Here is a 20,498-nt window from a genome sequence, read left to right as displayed (position 1 = left end):
TGAGTTATAATGAGATTCAAAACAGCCGAAAGTGTTAATCAACCAAATCCTGGTGGTAGAAAGTAGTTCCCCAACAAAGAGGCTTTTTAAATAACTCTGCTGTTGTTTTCTAGTTTTCTTTTTCAAACGTGTGCCGTCAAACAGTTGTATAAAAGCAATATTGCTCTCAGAGTCATGTGATATAGCTCTATATCATCACGGCTGTGATTGCCTCTGGCACTTTTAAATACTTAAATGCACTTAACAATAAACCATTTTTCTTTCTTCTGGCTTACTTATTATTTTTTTACCTAGTCCCTTAGTGGTCTGTGCTCAAAATGTAAAGAGTTAGTTCACCTAAAACTTACAGTACTGGAATTATGTTTTGAAATGTTTCACAATATATATATATATATATATATATATATATATATATATATATATATATATATATATATATATATATATATATATATATATATATATATATATATATATATATATATATATAATACTGTGTAATGCACAGTTTGTGTTTTTCAAAGACATTCCTACATCCCAAACACGACAACTAATAAAACTGGTCATGGCTGCTACAGTGGATTTATTGCATGTAAATAATGGACAATAGAGTGCTGCAGGGATGATGTTATTTTGTAGGCCAAACCTGGAAGTTAGCTGGACAATGGCTTCCTCACTATAAAGACTTTTGGATTATCGCAAAAAAGCTTTGTGTTTAACAAAAGTTTCAGTCTTATCTGATTACCATATATGAAAGTTTTCAAGTAACATTAAAAAGACAAAAATAATGATCAAAAGAGTTCATGAACAGCGCTTTACTTTCATCTACAGCTGATACATAGAAATAAATGAATGAGAAAAGCAAACTTCTTACTTTCTTAAAGGGAAATAAATGTGTGAACTAGCAACAGTTTCATCAGATTAATGAAGGACTCAGTGAAATAATAACGAACACAGAGGAACCAGCGACCACTCGTGTGTGGAAGTCGCATAGCATCTATACAATCATTTATTTACATAAAACAACAATGAAAACCACAACACACACTCATGAAGTTAAATCTGGTTTAATGGTTCCATTATTAAAAAGAAAGTTACACTTATACCACTGACAACTGTTTTTTTTCTGAAATGTTCATAATTATATTAAATAATGGAGATTACGTGATACAAGTAAAATGTAGAAAAATATTTATTTATAAAAATGCAATAAATTGTTCCATCTAAGAAATTCATTTTAGCTCAAGTAAACCCTAAATAGACTGTTTCACTCAGACATATATCCCAATAGAAATTATAAAAACAATTACAAAAGCACTTTTAACAAACAAATGATATTAAAAAATGCTAAAAAGTGGGAGTGACTCCTGTATAAAAATAATAAAGGGATTCACTCCAGAATCACTTGTTGTTATTGACTGCAGTTATTCAGTTTGTGAATGTGTTATTGAGAGATCACAGACTGATGCTTCACTGCACTCACAACACATTCATATCAGATTGATGTTTCATCTTCTCTTACTGCATACTGGAACCAATCTTCAACAGATGCGTGAGTAACTGTTAAATGGACACAAAAACAATAATTGACATTAACTGGACCTTACATTTGGTTTTAGACGCAATAGTAAATATATCAATGTAAACAATTAGATGTTTCACCTCTTATTCTGTAGCATTTGAAAACCAGCATGGCTGTTGCTATCAGATATGGACAAACTGCCAGCAGAAAAGTGAAAATCTTGAGTCCAGACATCTTCAAATGAGCTTCTGAAACAGGAACAAATGTTATCATGCAGTATATCTGAACAACAACAAACAAAATCACTTGAGATCATTTCTATACCCTCTCACCTCTGACTGAGATCCAGCTCTTTGGAGACTCTCCTCTCTCTGGGTGTTTACAGTAGTAGAAACCCTCATGTGACTTTGAGACTGTAGGGATGATCATCATGTCTCCTGTCGTCTGATGCTGCACCACTGATCCATCTTTATAAAATTCAGTTTGGTTGTTAGGTCGATATAAACAGCCAAGAGCAAGAGTATCTCCTTCAGTCACCGGATGAACAGGACTGTCCAGAATCACGCTAACATCTAAAAAAAACAGAAGAAATTAATGATGATTGCAAATTATAAAATCTTATCAAACTGACCAAGTGAAAATCTCATAGACTTACACTGAATGATGGACCTAAACCATTACATAGAGATTAGAATATAATATGACTATAGTAGGGGACACACTCTGGAAACCATCAGGAAAGCCCCTAACAATTATATACCAACTCTCCAAAAATCACTCTTTAGCATTCAAAAAGCAACATCTGGCAATCACCTACACCAGCAGAGCCATCGCAATAGGGTAGGCAAGGTAGGCAGCTGCCTAGGGCCCCCAGCTGAAGGGGGCCCCCAATGGCCACACGGTCATTTAGGTTGTGTATCTGCCCTCATCAAACAGTATCAACCACTGTAAACAAACCACCACAGTGAGACAGTGCTATCACTTTCTAGTACTGCTCCGTGAGAGGGCCCCCCCAAACTAGAGGGATTCCCCCTATGCAACGGCAAATGCTACGAGTGCCCTTATCACTGTATATATACAACTGTCTGATGTGTTTTCACACCTCTGCAAACATAAACCTTGACATTAGTGACCAAACACAATGGTAGATGTGAGCGTTGTTGGGTGAAAAAGTTCAACTAATAGTCATACACAACTTTGTTCTGTTTGCAGAATTTAAGAATAAAATACACACTAGACATCTTCTCGCCCATTCACTGTTGTAGCTACAGTGTTCGAAAACTTCCTTTGAGCGAAATCCTCTTGATGCACGAGTCCAGATTACGATCGCATGAGATTTTTTGCCATGTATAAAGGCCAAAGCTAGAGAAGTGTTGTCACTTACTCTTGACGGCTGTCTTCCCGCGGCTGCGGTCACGGTAAAAACTTTGTCAATTCCAATGCAGTTAGGTCCGAACAAAATAATCCATGAAGTCTGGTTACAATTTTGGTGTACGCAGGCTATCAATTTCCATTGGTGATGTGATTGTGCGAGCTACAGAACGCAAGTGTTGCTAAACCTCTTAATTTTGGATGGTAATTCTTTGACAAAAAAATTATTGTTGTACAATGTTGTTAAAATGTTTTGTTATACACCATTGTAATACCTTTCTTATTGTCTGACTATCCAGGGCCCAGGACAGGAAACAGACAGATCGGCTTACCCATCAGTCTGTTAGCTGCCTTGACATGTCAAGATCACATATATCCCAGCACGTAGAGCCTTTTTACCAGAGTACCAACACATCTCGACTGTGTCTGTTCCTCGAACAAATAAATAAAGAGCACCGTTTACCGCGTCTCTTACAAAATTTATTAACATAAAATTAGAACACAATACATTAACAGATGAAACTCAAATGTTAAAATTCGTCCTTCTTAACATTAGATCGCTTACCATTAAAGAACCTATTATCAATGAAATCATTACTGACCAAAACTTAGATGCACTCTGTTTAACAGAGACCTGGCTTCAAGCAGACTATTACATCAGTTTAAACGAATCCACCCCACAAGACTATTATTATAAACACATTCCTCGTCTAAAAGGGAGAGGGGGTGGTGTAGCTACAATATACAACAAAATATTTAAAGTAAACCATAAATCCGAACTAAAATTTAATTTGTTTGAAATAATACTGTTAAATATGGAAATAACTGATCGTAACAACAAACAGCTTTCGTTCATTTTAGCTACCATATATAGGCCTCCGGGCCACCACACAGATTTTCTTAAAGAAATAGCAGACTTCCTATCTGAGCTTACAGTCACTGTAGATAAAGCTCTGATCGTTGGTGATTTTAATATCCATGTGGATAACCCAAAAGATGCATTAGGACTAGCGTTTATGGATTTTCTAAATTCTCTCGGTATTAAACAAAATGTGTCAGGGCCCACGCATACTCGTAAGCACACATTAGACTTAATTCTGTCACTTGGACTCAATATTAATGACATCGAAATATCACCCCAGAGTGATGCCGTTTCAGACCATTGCCTTATGTCATACACTGTACTTCCTAGGATCACTGTCAGGCTCAGTGAACACAGAAGATCCCAGTGCAGATAACAGAAAGTTTTTATTTAAATAATAATGAATGCAAAACTGACAATTGCACGTCTGGGCATAAAGCCACACCAGGGCAGACGGCTAAGGAGGGGAGCACACACTAGCACTGGGACGATGAACCACACGCGTTCGGGCTCCGGCCAGACAACGAACGGTGGGAGAGAGTATATATGGAGTAATCCACAAAAACACCAGGAGATAAGTGACAACCCGGCAACAGGCACTCGAGGCAGATGGGAGGGAGAGATCCTGCGGCGGGCAGAGAGAGAGAGAGCGTTAGTGGTGCTGAAGGGAGAAGCCGGGCAGCTTCAGGGCTGAAGGACCCTCCTGCTGGACAGCGGCAATGCCGCGGCGAGTGTGCGCTGTTGCAAGCACAAAAGGCAGTCAATAAAGCAGGCAGAAGGAGTATAGTCCGTAACAGATGGATGAGAAACAGATCAGAGAGCCGTCGAGTGAACAAAGTCTCAGCACAACTCCCGGGCAGCAGAGAGCAAAGACTGGGGTAGGAAAGATTAAATCTATAAACTAGAAACAGAGACAGGACAGGACAGGACAGGACTGGAAACTAGCAAAGCTAGTAAAATGGCGAGTACACACAAAGACGAACTTGCAATAAACAAAAAACACACAGGGATTAAATAGCAAACCGATTGGCCATGAAAATGAACTGCAGGTGAGGGACGCAGATGAAGGAGATGACACTAATGACACCCGTGACAGAGACACGCATGTGTGAAACTGACAACACAGAAACACAAACAGAGAAACAAAAATACAGCAGTCAATCAAACCAAAGTCATGACAATCACTCAGTCTACAGCATGCTACAGATTAGCCAGAACAATAATTTCCACCACTAAAGATAGCTTTATTAGCACTCTTCCAGACCTGTCTCAAATGAAACATGTAGCAGATAACGCTTAGGTTACTCACGTAACCCCGGTTCCCTGAAATAACGGGAACGAAGCATTGCGTCAGTTAGCTGACGCTATGGGGGAAACTCCTGTTTACTCCGTGACTGAAGCCTATTGGTTAACGTCTGTACAAAGTACAGACCAATGACGTTTGAACCCGCGCGCGGGAGGAACGCGTCCCTATATAAGCGCGGTTCAATCGTCAGGAGCTCATTATTATTCGACTGAAGCGCGCAGCCGAATAACACTCGCTGCGTAGACGTTTGTAGCACGGCAAGAGACGCAATGCTTCGTTCCCGTTATTTCAGGGAACCGGGGTTACGTGAGTAACCTAAGCGTTCCCTTTCAATACGGTTCACTTCGCATTGCGTCAGTTAGCTGACGCTATGGGGGAACGTAATCCCATCACGCCGTGCATACACAACGTACTGAAGTGCCTTACCGGAGAGACACTGCGTGTGGCCCTATACCCGGCATATTCACAGCTTTAAAAGCAAATGTGTAAGCACCATATAAATTGTTGACGCGCACACGGTGGGGTTTTAAACGCACCGGGGGCACATAACATAGCACAAGACGGCGAGGTACGCGCCGCGGCTGTGCGAGATAAGTAAATTCAGAGTCACGTTGGTGAGCTCGCTGAGCGCACCGTGGTGTACACATAAAACGCATGAGCGTGCATGATTGAGCCGAGAGAACCTGCGCTCGTAGGGCAGGGACGTCTAAGCTGTACAATCTGACAACGTAGACGGCGAAGACCAGCCGGCCGCGTAGCAGATATTAAATATAGATATAGATACCCCTGTAGACCAAGTTTATGAAGAAGCCAAACTCGCACAGAGTGGGCTCTATATAGGACATAGCTCATAGAGGGGCGTGAGCCAGTGCGATGGTTTCAACGATCCATCTAAATAACCACTGTTAGCAACAGACATACGTAGTGAGTGATCTGCGAAGCTCACGAACGGCCGATCTGACTATAATATGCGGCAGAACGGTTCGTAGCGTGGGATTATACAGATACCACAATAGTGTGAACCCCGGTGCACCCTCGAGCGCATCGGGATGCATATAGGTAGTATTATAGTGCACAGATCGGTGAGCTTTCCAAGCGCGCCGTAAATGTTTATTGACTATAAATTGCACGGGCACAGGTGAACACTTGAATACATCGTGAATGCATATAGATGAATCAGAGTGTTATAATGCACAGGCCGGCAAGATTCTCGAGCGCGCCGTCATGTGTTCTGATAATAAATTGTGCGCACACGGGTGAACTCTTCAGTGCACCGTGAATGCGTATAGATAAATCAGTGCACACAACGCGCCGTGAATGTGTACAGATATGATTGATGAACGTAACGGTGGGCACCCAACGCACCGTGAACGTACACAGATGAACAACAATGTATGTGTCACAAAGCATAACACAGCTGTGTATACAGGTGAGCTTTTCCCAAGCGCATCTTATTGTATACCAAAATGTTATAGCGTGTACATGTGAGCTTCTCTAAGCGCACGGTGGACGCATATAATTAAAACCCATATCGTGCATACAGGTGAGCTAATGGGCGCACCTTTAATGCAACAAACCTCAGTAGTGCGCGAAGCAGGGATGTCGAAGCTGTAAACTGACAACGTGGACGGCGGGGACCAGCCGGCCGTGTCACAATTGTCAAATGAGAAACCTCTAAGACCATGCCCATGCTCTAAGACAAGTGAGCATAATTGTCACGGGAGGTGATAACGTCAACGATCCATAAATAGCCTGTATTGACAGGTGCTCTAGTGAGTGATCTGTGACGCAGATAAACAGCTGATCGTCTGATGTACGTCAGACGTATGTGTCATACAGGACCTTGGACAGTTCCAGAGCGCTGTGCCTCGGGCACCGTCCGCATCTGAGAAATGACAGGCTTATGAATAAAGTGAATGCCCAGCCGTAAAAGCATGGTTCGCTGTTACCGCCGCCGTCCGCATCTGAGAGATGACAGGCTTGTGAATTAAATGAATGGTCGGTCGTAAAAGCGTGGTTCGCTGTTATCACGGCCACATAGATATAGGTAGGGGAGAGAGCCGCCGTGCCTCTGTAGTGAGGAGAAAAGTGTTCCACCGGCGATTCGCGGGGGGTTTTGACTTTCAAATGTCACTAGACAGAATGGATCAGACTTTGCATAAGGACGCCTCGTGAAAGGGGTCCTAGCAGCTTGTGTCAATGTGTCATAAGGCACGTAATGTAGGTCGTGTCCCACGGATGCCATCTCCGCACGCCCATCGTAATGGGTTAATATTGGTAGTTTAAGCATGAGATGCGTATCACTCTGATTGAACATAGCTTATAAAGCGATGCAATGAGTTTATAAAGGAGATGACTCGTCAGCTTGTTCAGGGGGCGAGATCTCAGTCTGGTTCGGTAAATAATGAAACCACCGTAGATTGCCCGACCGCATTATCACAATAACACGATCGAGAGTGCTGCAGTGCTAAATCATCCTCATAATGTACCGTATTCACAGTACAAGGTGATTTATATGAGACAAACGGCGTTCCACGCGCCGAAGGCTGATTGCCGTCGTAAAGCGTGTTCAACCCACAGCAAATGCTGGGCTAGCTCGTAATGACAGCACTTCATGCAGCCGTGTGTAACTTAAGCAAGCTTCCCGGCCGTCATCTCGGGGCGGGACCTTTGCTTAGTCAAACTGAAGTGGACTTATGAACAGAATGCCACGATATTCAGCTTTCTGAGGCTCGTTAGAGGGGTACGTGTGCCCGTCTTAAACGAGATGCCGCGCGCGTCTGACTGTGCGCGCGCTTTAAGCTTTGAAACTTATTGTGGCGGGTAGCAAGCTCACTTGAGGTTGATATTACCCTTAATATCTCCGAGTATTGGAGCGGAGGTGTGAGCGTCTTCGGATCCGCTAATATAAATCAGCTATATGGCCGAAAAACGTCATAAACCGCTTGGCTGTAAGCCTTTGAGTGGCCGTCCGGAGAGGGCGCGATTCAAACGCTTGGAGCCATGCAAAAGTCTGAGGCTGTCCTTCCTCTAGGAAGAGAGAATAACAGCCGTAAGACCGTGCTCGTTTGCGCCATCAGCATCGTAGCGGAGAAACTGAGGTGGGCTGCGAGCGAATTTGGCAGAAAGGTGTTAGAGACACCGTACAGTCGTGGGGTGTCAATACACAGTATATGGCCAAACCGGGGTCTTTTCGGCTAGCGTCGATAGAATTATGGACAGCGGGCCGTGTGTGCGTATTACTGATTGCTTGTCAGTAAGGCAATAAAGTGTTTAGAGACACCGTACAACCGTGGGTGTCAATACACAGTATAGTAAGCACGGAAATTACTCTTTTTAGAGGAATTAAATACCGTTCGCCACTATAGTGAGGTCGCATAGCCGACAGTATTACACAGTATGTTTGGATAAACAGCACACAGAAAACATTACAGGGCAGTCCAGCCGAGGCGCGACATAACCCCTTTTCTCCCAGACAGTTTCGTTCTCTGTTGATGCAGCTGTGCTGCGGAGACCAGAGCTCAGCCGTTCAGGTGCACAAGCCTCAGTAGTGACGGTGACCGAACGGCTCACGGAGCAGAGCAGTATGTCTAGGTGGTTTAATGTCAGACTGAACCCATCGCAGAGAGGAAGTCTGCCGTGAGGCCCGCGGTTTTGCCGTTTATTAAAAGGGCAGAAAAACCAGGTATATATATAAGAATGTACCAATATTCAGCGCACTGATATAGGACGGGACTGAATAAAGGGAGGTATTCGGGCCTCAGTATATTATAAACAAATTCGTTCTGCCTCTGATTCCGTCTAAACCAGAGAGAAATTACCAGGCAGACGAAAAATGAGCTATCTGAAGTGAGATCGGCTCAGGCCAGTAAAGCTCTATAATAAGTGTTTTAGCGCTCCAATAGAGGCGTGTCCGCCTTATCGAGCAGACGAATGAGATCGTGCCGCTCCAGGAGGGGAGGGGCATGAAGCTCTCTTATAATGAGTGTTCTTGGTGCTCCAATAGCGGCGAATCGGCCCTATCGAGCAGACGAATGAGATCGCGCCGCTCCAGAGGGGAGGGGCATGAAGCTCTGTAATCGTTGAACACTGGACAGCTGCATTTAGAGGCAGCGAGCCGTAATACCGCGTGCTAGCTAAGCCGTTAAGAGACCTCACCACTGTGGGGAAAGGAGCGAGGGACTCCGCGAGCGTGGAGCACGAGTGGCTGTGCTATGACAGAGACAGGGGCAGACCGCCCGTGTTTGCTTGTCGTATGCATCTATCCAGGTCTACGGTTCCCCGCTTGTTCATCTCAACAAGAGAGGAACGGCAGAGGGGAGCAGCAACACAGACAGAACAGCCATGCGTCGTGACGGTATCACCCGATGCACTCAGGGGATTAATATATGTGCCAGAGATCTCGCCACTGAATTTGAGAGGAGCGAAGGGACTCTGTAAGCATGAACGGTTGCGGTGTGACAGAACACAGGGGGGGTTAGTCCGTGTGTGCTTGTCTATGCATCCATCTAGTCTCATGGCTCGCCGTGTGTTCATCCCGGCGAGAGAGGAACAGCAGGGGGAGCACGAAACATGGATAAGACAACCAAAGCATAAGCGCGGTCCCGGCGTGGGAGGTGCCAGACCGGTAACGCGCTCGGAGGAAATTCATAGCAGAGAGGCTCACCGAGCCGCTGTGCTGGACGCTATTACAACAGCGCCTGCTCTTTTAGCTTATAGCTTTATATTAAAAATATTGATCTTACCGGGCGGCCGCAGGGGAGACCTCGTCAGGCGTGTCTGCTGCACAGGGCTCGTACCACGGCAAGCGAAGGCTATCTTCGGTTCTCGGCCGGAAAGCGGCAGGGGAAGACGCTAGACCTGGACTCTGCTATCTTCGGTTCTCAGCCGGAAAACGGCAGGGGAAGACGCTAGGCCTGGACTCCGCTGCAGGGCTTTTGTCAACGGCGAGGTAAGGCTTCTTCTTTTCTTCGGAGCAGCGAGAGGTTCGCGCTGAAGGAGAAAATAATGAGCTCCTGACGATTGAACCGCGCTTATATAGGGACGCGTTCCTCCCGCGCGCGGGTTCAAACGTCATTGGTCTGTACTTTGTACAGACGTTAACCAATAGGCTTCAGTCACGGAGTAAACAGGAGTTTCCCCCATAGCGTCAGCTAACTGACGCAATGCGAAGTGAACCGTATTGAAAGGGAACCGTGAATATCTGGATATTATAATAGAAAACCTGAACAACGTTTGCTCTAGCACGTTGGATGCCGTTGCTCCCATTCGAAAAAAGAGAATCAAAGAAAAAATGCCAGCTCCATGGTATGACCATCATACTGCAGCCCTTAAAAAGTAGCTAGGAAAATAGAAATAAATTAGCGATTTATAAATTAGCACAAAGTTAGTATGGCGTTCAGCATGGAAAGAGAGTGTTCAACACTACAAACAGACAATAAAAACCACCAGATCTACCTATCTCAGTACGCTTATTAAAGAAAATCATAACAACCCTCATTTCCTCTTTAGCACAGTTGCAAAACTGACTAGAAACAAAGAACAAACAGAAACCAATAGTAAACTCCAACACAATAGTAACGACGTCATGAACTTCTTTACTAACAAAATTATATTTATTAGGGAAAACATAGAAACTATGCAAGAAGCCACCACTCTACCCAATAGTACATTTACCACTAGATTATCATACGAACATCTTGAGTCATTTAAACCTACTACAATAGAAGAGCTCTCTAAATTAGTAACGTCATCTAAATCATCGTCCTGTATATTAGACCCCGTTCCCACAGAATTACTAAAAGAGGTATTTCATTTAGTTTTAGACGCAGTACTAAATATCTTTAACTCATCTCTATAATTAGGATACGTTCCAACAGCTTTCAAACTAGCAGTTATTAGACCGCTCATCAAAAAACCAAACCTTGACCAGGGAGATCTTAATAACTTTAGACCAATCTCAAATCTACCTTTTCTTTCTAAAATATTAGAAAAAGTAGTGGCAAGCCAGCTACACACATTCATAGCGAATAATAATACATATGAAAAGTTCCAATCAGGATTCAGGCCCCACCATAGCACAGAGACAGCGCTGCTTAGAGTTACAAATGACCTCCTATTAACATCCGATCGTGCTGAAATCTCAATCCTTATATTACTTGACCTTAGTGCAGCCTTTGACACAATAGATCACAAAATCTTAATCAATAGACTAGAAAACTATGTTGGCATCAGTGGTCAGGCGTTAGCCTGGTTTAGATTGTATCTAACCAATCGATAACACTTTGTTTATGTAAATGAGGAAGAGTCCTATCACTCCCCCGTTAAATACGGCGTACCTCAGGGATCAGTTCTAGGCCCTATCCTATTCTCGTTATATATGTTACCTCTAGGAGACATTATCAGGAAACATAACATAAGTTTTCACTGCTATGCGGATGATACCCAGCTTTACATCTCGTCACATCCAACTCATCCGACTCCATTAGTGATATTAGGGACTGGATGGCAACATAACTTTCTTATGCTAAACTCCAATAAGACTGAGATACTTATTTTTTAACCAAATCGCTCCAAACATAATATGACAGATTACAAGTTGCCCATAGATGGCTGCACGGTGGTGCCATCTCCCACTGTTAAGAATTTAGGCGTAATGTTCGACCAAAATCTATCTTTCGATAGTCATATCTCCAACATCTGCCGCACAGCATTCTTCCATCTTAGAAATATCTCAAAAATACGCCATATGCTGTCTGCATCAGATGCAGAAAAGCTTATCCATGCTTTTATGACCTCTAGAATAGACTATTGTAACTCGTTACTTGGGGGATGCCATGCAAATCAGGTAAACAAGCTACAGCTGGTTCAAAACGCCGCCACTAGAGTACTTACTCGATCTAAAAAGTATGACCACATTAGTCCAATTCTGGCATCTTTACACTGGCTACCAGTTAAATATCGCATACAATTTAAAATATTACTAATCACCTACAAAGCCTTAAATGGCCTAGCACCCTCGTATATTAAAGAACTACTATCAGAATACAATCCACCACGTAAACTGCGATCACAAAATTCTGGTCACTTAATTATCCCTAGAATATCAAAAGTGTCTAAAGGTGGTAGATCCTTTCCTACTTAGCCCCTAAGCTCTGCAATGATTTTACCAAATAATGTTCGAGTATCAGACACAGTCGATCAATTTAAATCTAAACTTAAGACATTCTTCTTTAACAAAGCATTCACATAGAATGTCCAGTAAATGTACTTTTCCCGCAGTAGTTATTTTGTCTAGAACAAAGCACTCACATACCTCATATGGGTAATATGCTATTGCCGCAATAGTTAGCCTGTCTGTGACCAAGCTGACTTAAACAAATATAATGTATGACACTTGCATTACATGCGAACGGCCCCTACGCTAATAGAATTCTGTTATTCTCTCCCTGTCTCGTCCTCGACCCCGAGGGCAATGAGACAAACAGACCCAGTTCCTGTTGCTGTGAAGGTCATCACACCACTGATCTACTGGCTCCTTCTAGGAGTTTTTCCCACCGGGTTTTTCTCCTAGGGGGTTTTTTCGTCCCCAGGAGAGTCAGCCAACTTTAGCTTAACTTACTACTTTACTGTATACGTTACATTATTAATACGCTTGCTTGTACGATTTATCGTTACCCGCTATATTCTACTTCTTATATTATCTATTGATTTTCTGTGTTCTCCTCTACATCTACTCATGTAAAGCTGCTTTGCAACAATAAACAATTGTGAAAAGCGCTATATAAATAAATTTAATTGAAAATTGAATTGAATTCTTTTAATTCAACATCAATTGTATAGCTCAAGATTAAAACACTGCTCTGCATAAAGAAAAGACAGTTCTTAAGAATGATAATAATAATATGAATATTATACATTTTTTACCTTGGTTTTGGCTTGTTGACAAAAATAAAAATTAATCAAATTGTGTCATTACCATCAACAATGCCTCATTGAAGACATGTCTCCATCACCATGATTTTATGCGCATTATGAAGTATCGCAACAAAAACGAGCCAAATTTCGATTAAAAAGTACTTATAGTTAGTAAAATGTCTAAAGTGGACTATCGAAATAAAGTGTTACCAGAAATCCGGCTGTCCTTTACAACACTTTAGTGGCCATTTTGTGTAGTGTACTACAGAGTAATTCATGACTCTTAAAATGCTCCAGAATACATAAAATCCCATCTAAATTTTAAGGGAGGGAGGACTTGAGACCTCACTTAACTCTTTTGCCTAAGACCCATAAATATCTTGTAACGGTCCTGGACACCAGCATTTATATAAAAAAAATGTCTAAATCTAAAGCACCAATTGAAATTACTCCACTTGCTACACTTGTTCTTAATTTTAAACTCACTGTGTACTGAGATATTAACAGGATGACGATTCTCTCCCGATTCAGACTGACACCAGTACACTCCAGAATCATATGTGTAGAGAGAACTGATTAAACATGTAGATGTTATTCCTGTAGATCTCCTGAGTGATAATGAACAAGTTCCCACTGCGTATTTTGTGTATCTTCTCAATGTCCATCCAGCAGATTTACTGTGATCCTCACAGCTCAGAAAGAGAGATTCAGATGAGAAGTGTTGAGATCTGTTGGGTCTGATGATCAGAGAGACTGAAGGAGAAACACCTGACACCTCTTTATAAGAGATAAATGAATAAATGAATGATATAACACACAGATTGTAAGTGAATGATGTTGTTTAGTTGTGTGTGACGAACTCACCAGTAATCCACAGTGGCTTTCTGATACTGTACTCTGTGTGATAGACTGGATCTCCTCTCTTTGCTCTGCACATATAAACTCCTGTGTGCTTCACAGTCACTGAACTCACTGTGTAGTTGCCTTTAGATCCTCTACTGCTGTCTGACAGGAGCTGATAGTCATTGTGATCTTTATTCACTGTAAAAGTCAACGTGTGCTACACATTATGTTTTCACAATGGAATATTGGAAGGAGAAAAATAAATTGAGATAATATTTGGAAATGTTGCCATAAACTACATTTGGAACTTTGACACAATCAAATTTGGACAGTTTCTGCACAAGGGCACCCTCAGGGTTCCTCTATGAATGAACAGACTATTGGAAATGTCAGTAAAACAACATCAATGGCAAATATCGCTCTGTTTGGACTAAAATAGAATAAATATTACCCCTCTCTTTAGAAATTTGAATTAAAAATATAAAATGAATCAATATTTCTCCAAACATGCACGCCTTTGAACCAAAAGCCCCAAGGCTAAAAGAAGAAAAAAACGAAGGAGACGAGTACCTGGCATTTGTATTTCCAGCGCGATTTCTCTGCAGGCTGCTTAATTTTTTATCCTATCAAGGTACAGTGCCAATGACACATTGTACAAACACTCTTTATCTTTCCATAACTCCACAAGTTTTTCCTCCTGCTGTACAGTCTACCTGGCTCTTTTTGTCATTTGTCTGCGTTGATTTGTTGTTGTTGCCGCACTAATTGCGTCATCAGGTTCTGTGCTTCTATTGGTTCTATATCTGCTTGTTGTCTTAGGAAGATGTCACACAGCGGGATTGTCTCACAAAATTTCTGACACTGCCAGAATTTTGTCGGAAGGATAATTTTGATCGCAACAGTCATTAATCGGCTGTCTGTGAACATGTCAAATTAGTGATCAAAGACGGCAGAATTCAGCCTAGGATTCCAGAAATCTTTTAGGATTTCAAAATTTGTCCCAGACAGCTAAATCGTGCCTGAAATCTCACAGTGTGCACCGGCCTTTTTCAAGAAAGATGCCCCTCATTTGTTCCAATCCATTCCAATAAAATTCTTTTAGGTCACTTTGCAATGTCAGTCTATGTATGTTGTTTTAATTGATATCATTGAATTCTACAGTGATAATGTTTTACAGCGTTTTGTGTCTTATACTTGAACAATGACTTTATGTCTCGAATGTAGTTGCTTTGAGCATTCTCAACAAGCATGTGTATGATGAAGAACACAGAAAAGGCGGATAACATCAAAGTAGCAAGAGAGCGATTCGAAAGCAGACTCTTCATTGTTTCTTGAATCACTCTCGTGGTACTTTGATGTCTGTTGTTTTTTACGTCGCCGCATGAACTCAAACAAACCTAATGACTGGGATACATGTTGGATGACGTCTACAAACAATGCGTGCAAATTCCCCCACCACCATCACAACAATAAAACTCATCAGACTTATGTGATTTAGACAAGTCATCCCACCAAGTTCAGAAAATACGGAAATCCATATTTATATGGAAAAATCACATCCCTGATTGTAATAATTAAAGGAATTTGGTGGTGATTGGGTCTTGTGGACCCATGGACTGTATGTTATGGGTGATTTACATGTCTAAGGTGGGAGGTGTCTCTCAACATTAAGTGAACTTTGCTTCATTTATTGTTACACTTTTTTGCTTAATTTATTGTAACACTTTATAATTGAATTATGTTGTTATATGAGTATGAACGGTAGATGTTGTTTCGGTTTGCTAGCCTTCGCTTTAGAGTGTGTTCGCCCCAGCCGTCGTCAATCGATGATGTAAAACTGTGTTTATTTGTGTTCATATGACTGAGACCATTGTACCACTTGCACTGAGACATTTCAAATGTTATCAAACAAGACCAGATTTAGATTCTTTGTGCATGTAGAATGTAGCATTTCAAGGATGAGTTTTGGGGTCCTCTGAGCTTAGAGGTAGGGAGGAGGGGGAGTGAGAGACATAAGACTGCCTGAAGGTGTGATGTTTGAAAACCAAATTTTGGCTCTGTGGGAAGTCCACTGTAATCTATAGAAAGTTATTTACCCACTGGACACCCATGCTGTGTTATTTAGGGAGGGGTTACTGGCTAAGCCGGCTTTCCACTGTACATGACATTTGGACACGATTGTCGAAGTTTGCCCTTTAGTGATAGTCATAATGACGTTTCAGTTTAATCATAACATGGGAGAAAAGCTTATTCCAGTGCAAAAGGCTTTATTCTATGGAAGGTTTTTTTGGTCTTTTTTAAATTAATTAATTAAATTATAAAATAATAAATTAAATTATAAAATAATTAATTAAATTATAAAATAAAAAATAAAATCGCAAAATATGTCCCAAATTTGAAAATGAAATGCTAAAATAAAAATTTAAACATTATATTAAATTATTTAATTTTAATTTTTAACGTGATGAAGCATCATTCCGGCCAAATTGAAAAATTAAATTAAATTGATGATTTCACATTTCATTTTCAATATAATTTTGAGTCAAGACTGACAATATTAAAATAAAAAGGCAAGCTTGAAAAGGAATCTGTAAATATTTTTTTAAGGGCTTTTTATTCATGCCCAAGCAATAATAGGAACAAAATTAAAATAAAGTTCAGTTTTAATTTTATGTTCTCTTTTATTTATTGGTTTTCATTTTCTTTTTCATTTTCGTTTTCGTTTTCATTTTCGTTTTCAACTTGTATGCAAATTCAATGTTAATCAGTGGGTGGGGTTTACTTGCTCATAAAAAGGGGATTGGCTGAAGCAGCATAGATATGTGAAGCAGTGTTGCCAAGTCAGCGACTGTTTTGCCAACTTAGCGACTTTATTGCTACATCTAGCGACTTTTAGACCCATTTAGACAAACTTAGCGATTGTTTGGATTAATCCTAACTTCACATCTGTACAGAGAAGCTACTGTGTCGCATGTACCGGCCCACGAGTGCTGGGTGGCGCTGTCTCGGTGAAATGTGCGTCTGGTGTCTCTGTACATGGAGCTGAGCAGCAACATATTAGACTGTACGAGCTGACGCGTGGATGAGATTCGCGAACATTGTTTACATGTCAAAGGAGGAACAAACAATAAAAAGGGGCTGGTCCACTGATATATGTGCGTATTTTCACACATTTGATCCGGTGAGGCGTCAGTCATTCTAACACAGTCTCACCCCATTTCGTCAATATTTGACGACACTTGACCATTCGTCATATGTTGACGTGAAGGGTATACCTTTCGCGTCATTTTTTGACGAACTGGGGACTTCAATACTATTACGTCCGTTGCATTCTCTTTCCTATTTTATTACCATTTGCGCGTCGGTTTAGGGTTAGATTACGCGAAATTAAACAGTGTACGCAAAATTAAACAGTGTACGCGAAATTAAACAGTTGTCACCTGGCGTTGGGGTTAGAAACAGTTGTCACCTGGCGTTGGGGTTAGAGTTAGGTTTGGGTAGGGATGTCATTATGTAAATCTAACCCTAAACCGACGCGCAAATGGTAATAAAATAGGAAAGAGAATGCAACGGACGTAATAGTATTGAAGTCCCCAGTTCGTCAAAAAATGACGCGAAAGGTATACCCTTCACGTCAACATATGACGAATGGTCAAGTGTCGTCAAATATTGACGAAATGGGGTAAGACTGGGTTGGTCATTCTCATCAAATGCATACACATAGCACAGTGTGATTATCGTGCAATACATATGCCAAATTCCGGAAAGTATTGGCGTATCATATGCTCGCAAAATTGGAATTTGGCTTATGTATAGCACGATAATCACACTGCGTGTTATTTGTATGCATTTTATGAGAATGGACATACATAGACACGTCACTTACTTTTGCAGCGGGCACACTGGTACAGAACAGACCTTCAGCCTTTGTGACGGGGCTCAGCTTCGGCCCAATTTAAACCCTTCATCCTCATGTGTTACGCTGATTTGTGAGTAGGGCTGTGACCGTACAGGATTTTGTTTTACCGCGGTGAAGAAGCAACAAAATCACGCGGTTACAGCACAACAACCCACCCCAGGAAAGCAGTAATCTTATATATTATTAAAACGACAAATTATATTAGCAATAACAGCATGAAATAATATGTATTTCTTTATGTTAACTTTTGTTTTTTATATCTTTTGAATATACTATTGATTATAGAACTTTTATGTCACCGTTTATAGCACATTTTATACAATACATTTCATAGAATAACAACCTGAAAAGCTGTAGAAAGAATATGCAGTTTAAGATTGTTTCTGGTGAGTTGTGCAAAACCTGATTCCTATTTCTTTAGACATTGTTTTTCGGTTAACTGTCCGTGGATAGAAACGCACTTCTCCAAACTTGTTGAAACGCTGAATAATTTATTGTACAAAAAATGGGTTAAAAACAATGACAAAAACGGTTCCATAATTGATATTTAACTCAAAAGATATCGAAAATAAATAGTTTTTAATGTTATTATGATTAGTATGTTTAATTCGATTTTTTCAAAGTGGATACAAAACGAAATAGCCTATTGCATCATTCCGTAAATAACTGCGCAAAACTTATGGATACTCCAATCAATGCTTTCAATTTCAGCTGTCCATTTACATCACCAAGAAGATAAGACTTTTTTTAACCCGAGCTGGAGAAATTCACTTACAGCAGCTCCATATAAACACAGCATTCAACCAAATAACGAGTCGCGCTGTCGGTAAGCGCTCACCTGCCTTCATAACGATAGTTGTCATGTTTGCCCATTATAGTTTAAAATTATTATTATGCTATTATTATCATCACCAACACACAGTGCCTGCTTCTCCTTGAACGAGAAATAATGCGCGTGGCTCGGACTCCTTGCACATGAACTTGCATTGCACTGACATTTCCTTGCAGAGATGATGTTATTCGCGCAGGGGTTTAAAACCAGGGAGTGAGTCGGTACCGTTCAAGAAATCAGAGCACCTGTGCATGACACGCTTCATGTTTAAGAAGGTTGCGGCCGTGACATCACCGCAGCTGGCATCTCACGTATGGCCGTACGCGGTAAGCGGCAAAATCGCCGAGCGGCTTCAGCTTTTCTCTTGTATTGGAAGCGTTTTGTGCAGCATTTAGTGCAAATATGTTTATCTTCAACGGTGCCTGTCATGAAGTACCATGTCCGGAGAAGGAATAGGATTTTGGGTGCACGAGCAAGGCGTGTGGACCAACTCCGCTTCCCCTCTGTAACCGCCCCCGTTTTGCCGCTTTCCGCACGTCTCCTATTGAAAAAGAACTAAACACTCGCGGTTGCCGCGTACCATGTGAAACGGCTACTGCGGTGATGCAGTAACGCGTTATCGTCACACCCTTTATGTGCTTGCTTCAGCTATGGTCAGAACTGTATGTTGTGTCCAGTGCAGTGTACAGGGTAGACCCTGAAAGACTTGCATTTCACAGAGGACGCAAGTCCTGATACGATACTTGTAAAGACAACACATAGGCTGAATAAACAGATAATGTTCATATAAAAGTAAGTGACTGGTCGGTGTATGTCTTCAGCTCGTTAAACTGACGCCTCACTGGATCAGATGTGTGAAAATACACACATACATAACAGCGGACCAGACACTTTTAGTGTTTGAAATGTAAACAATGCATGCGAATCTCATCCACGCGTCAGTTCGTACCGTCTAAATTGTTCACTGCTCAGAAAATGCACAGAGGGTAGACGCCAGGCGCACATTTCACCGTGACCGCGCCACCCAGCACTCGTGGGCCGGTACAAGCGACACAGTAGCCTATATGTACAGATATGAAGCTAAGATTCATCCAAACAGTCGCTAAGTTTGTCTAAATGGGTCTAAAAGTCGCTAGATGTAGCAATAAGGTCGCTAAGTTGGGAAGCAACACAGTCGCTGAGTTGGCAACACTTCAGCCAATCCCATTTTTTTTTTTAGCAAGTAAACCCCACCCACTGATTAACATTGAATTTGCATACAAGTTGAAAATAAAAGTGAACACGAAAATTAAAATGAAAATGAAAAAGAAAAACAGAACATAGAATTAAAACTGAACTTTACATTTTAATTTTGTCCCTATTATTGCTTGGGCATGAATAAAAAGCCTTTAAAAAAATTATTTACAGATTCCTTTTCAAGCTTGCCTTTTTATTTTAATATTGTCTGTCTTGACTCAAGATTATATTGAAAATGAAATGTCAAATCATCAATTTAATTTAATTTTTCAATTTGGCCGGAATGATGCTTCATCACGTTAAAAATGAAAATGAAATAATTTAATATAATGTTTTAGTTTTTATTTTAGCATTTCATTTTCAAATTTGGGACATATTTTGCGATTTTATTTTTTATTTTATAATTTAATTAATTATTTTATAATTTAATTAATTAATTTAAAAAAGTCCAAAAATACCTTCCATATTATTCAAATTTTTACTATAGTGGAATAAATAAATGATTGCAAATGAATGAAACAATAATGCATATATGACAAAGACTGCTAATATTTTTGGGAGAGAACATATGGAGACAATATTAAAATAAGAACGTATACATATTAAATTAATAATGTATTACTGAACAGTAATCAATCGTTTTTTTTAAATGATTCAAATGAATGAGAATACAAAAACACATCACTTCTG

At 40.8% G+C, this 20,498-nt stretch overlaps 1 protein-coding gene across 1 annotated transcript in view; it reads right to left on the bottom strand.

Moving 5' to 3' along the window:
- The window catches only part of LOC135733716 (uncharacterized), a 43,491-nt gene that overhangs the window by 12,219 nt on the left and 10,774 nt on the right, over positions 1-20,498 (bottom strand). The window contains exons 8-12 of the mRNA XM_073813724.1: positions 13,843-13,983; positions 13,465-13,746; positions 1,855-2,094; positions 1,648-1,770; positions 1,523-1,560 (exon numbers count right to left, since the gene is read on the bottom strand). Of these exons, the coding sequence (XP_073669825.1) occupies positions 1,523-1,560; positions 1,648-1,770; positions 1,855-2,094; positions 13,465-13,746; positions 13,843-13,983 (824 nt within the window). The remainder of the gene's footprint in view (positions 1-1,522; positions 1,561-1,647; positions 1,771-1,854; positions 2,095-13,464; positions 13,747-13,842; positions 13,984-20,498) is intronic.

The sequence above is a fragment of the Paramisgurnus dabryanus genome, chromosome 3, assembly GCF_030506205.2.
Source record: "Paramisgurnus dabryanus chromosome 3, PD_genome_1.1, whole genome shotgun sequence".
In the NCBI taxonomy this organism is placed as follows: domain Eukaryota; kingdom Metazoa; phylum Chordata; class Actinopteri; order Cypriniformes; family Cobitidae; genus Paramisgurnus; species Paramisgurnus dabryanus.
This window is presented reverse-complemented; position numbering and strand designations above follow the sequence as displayed.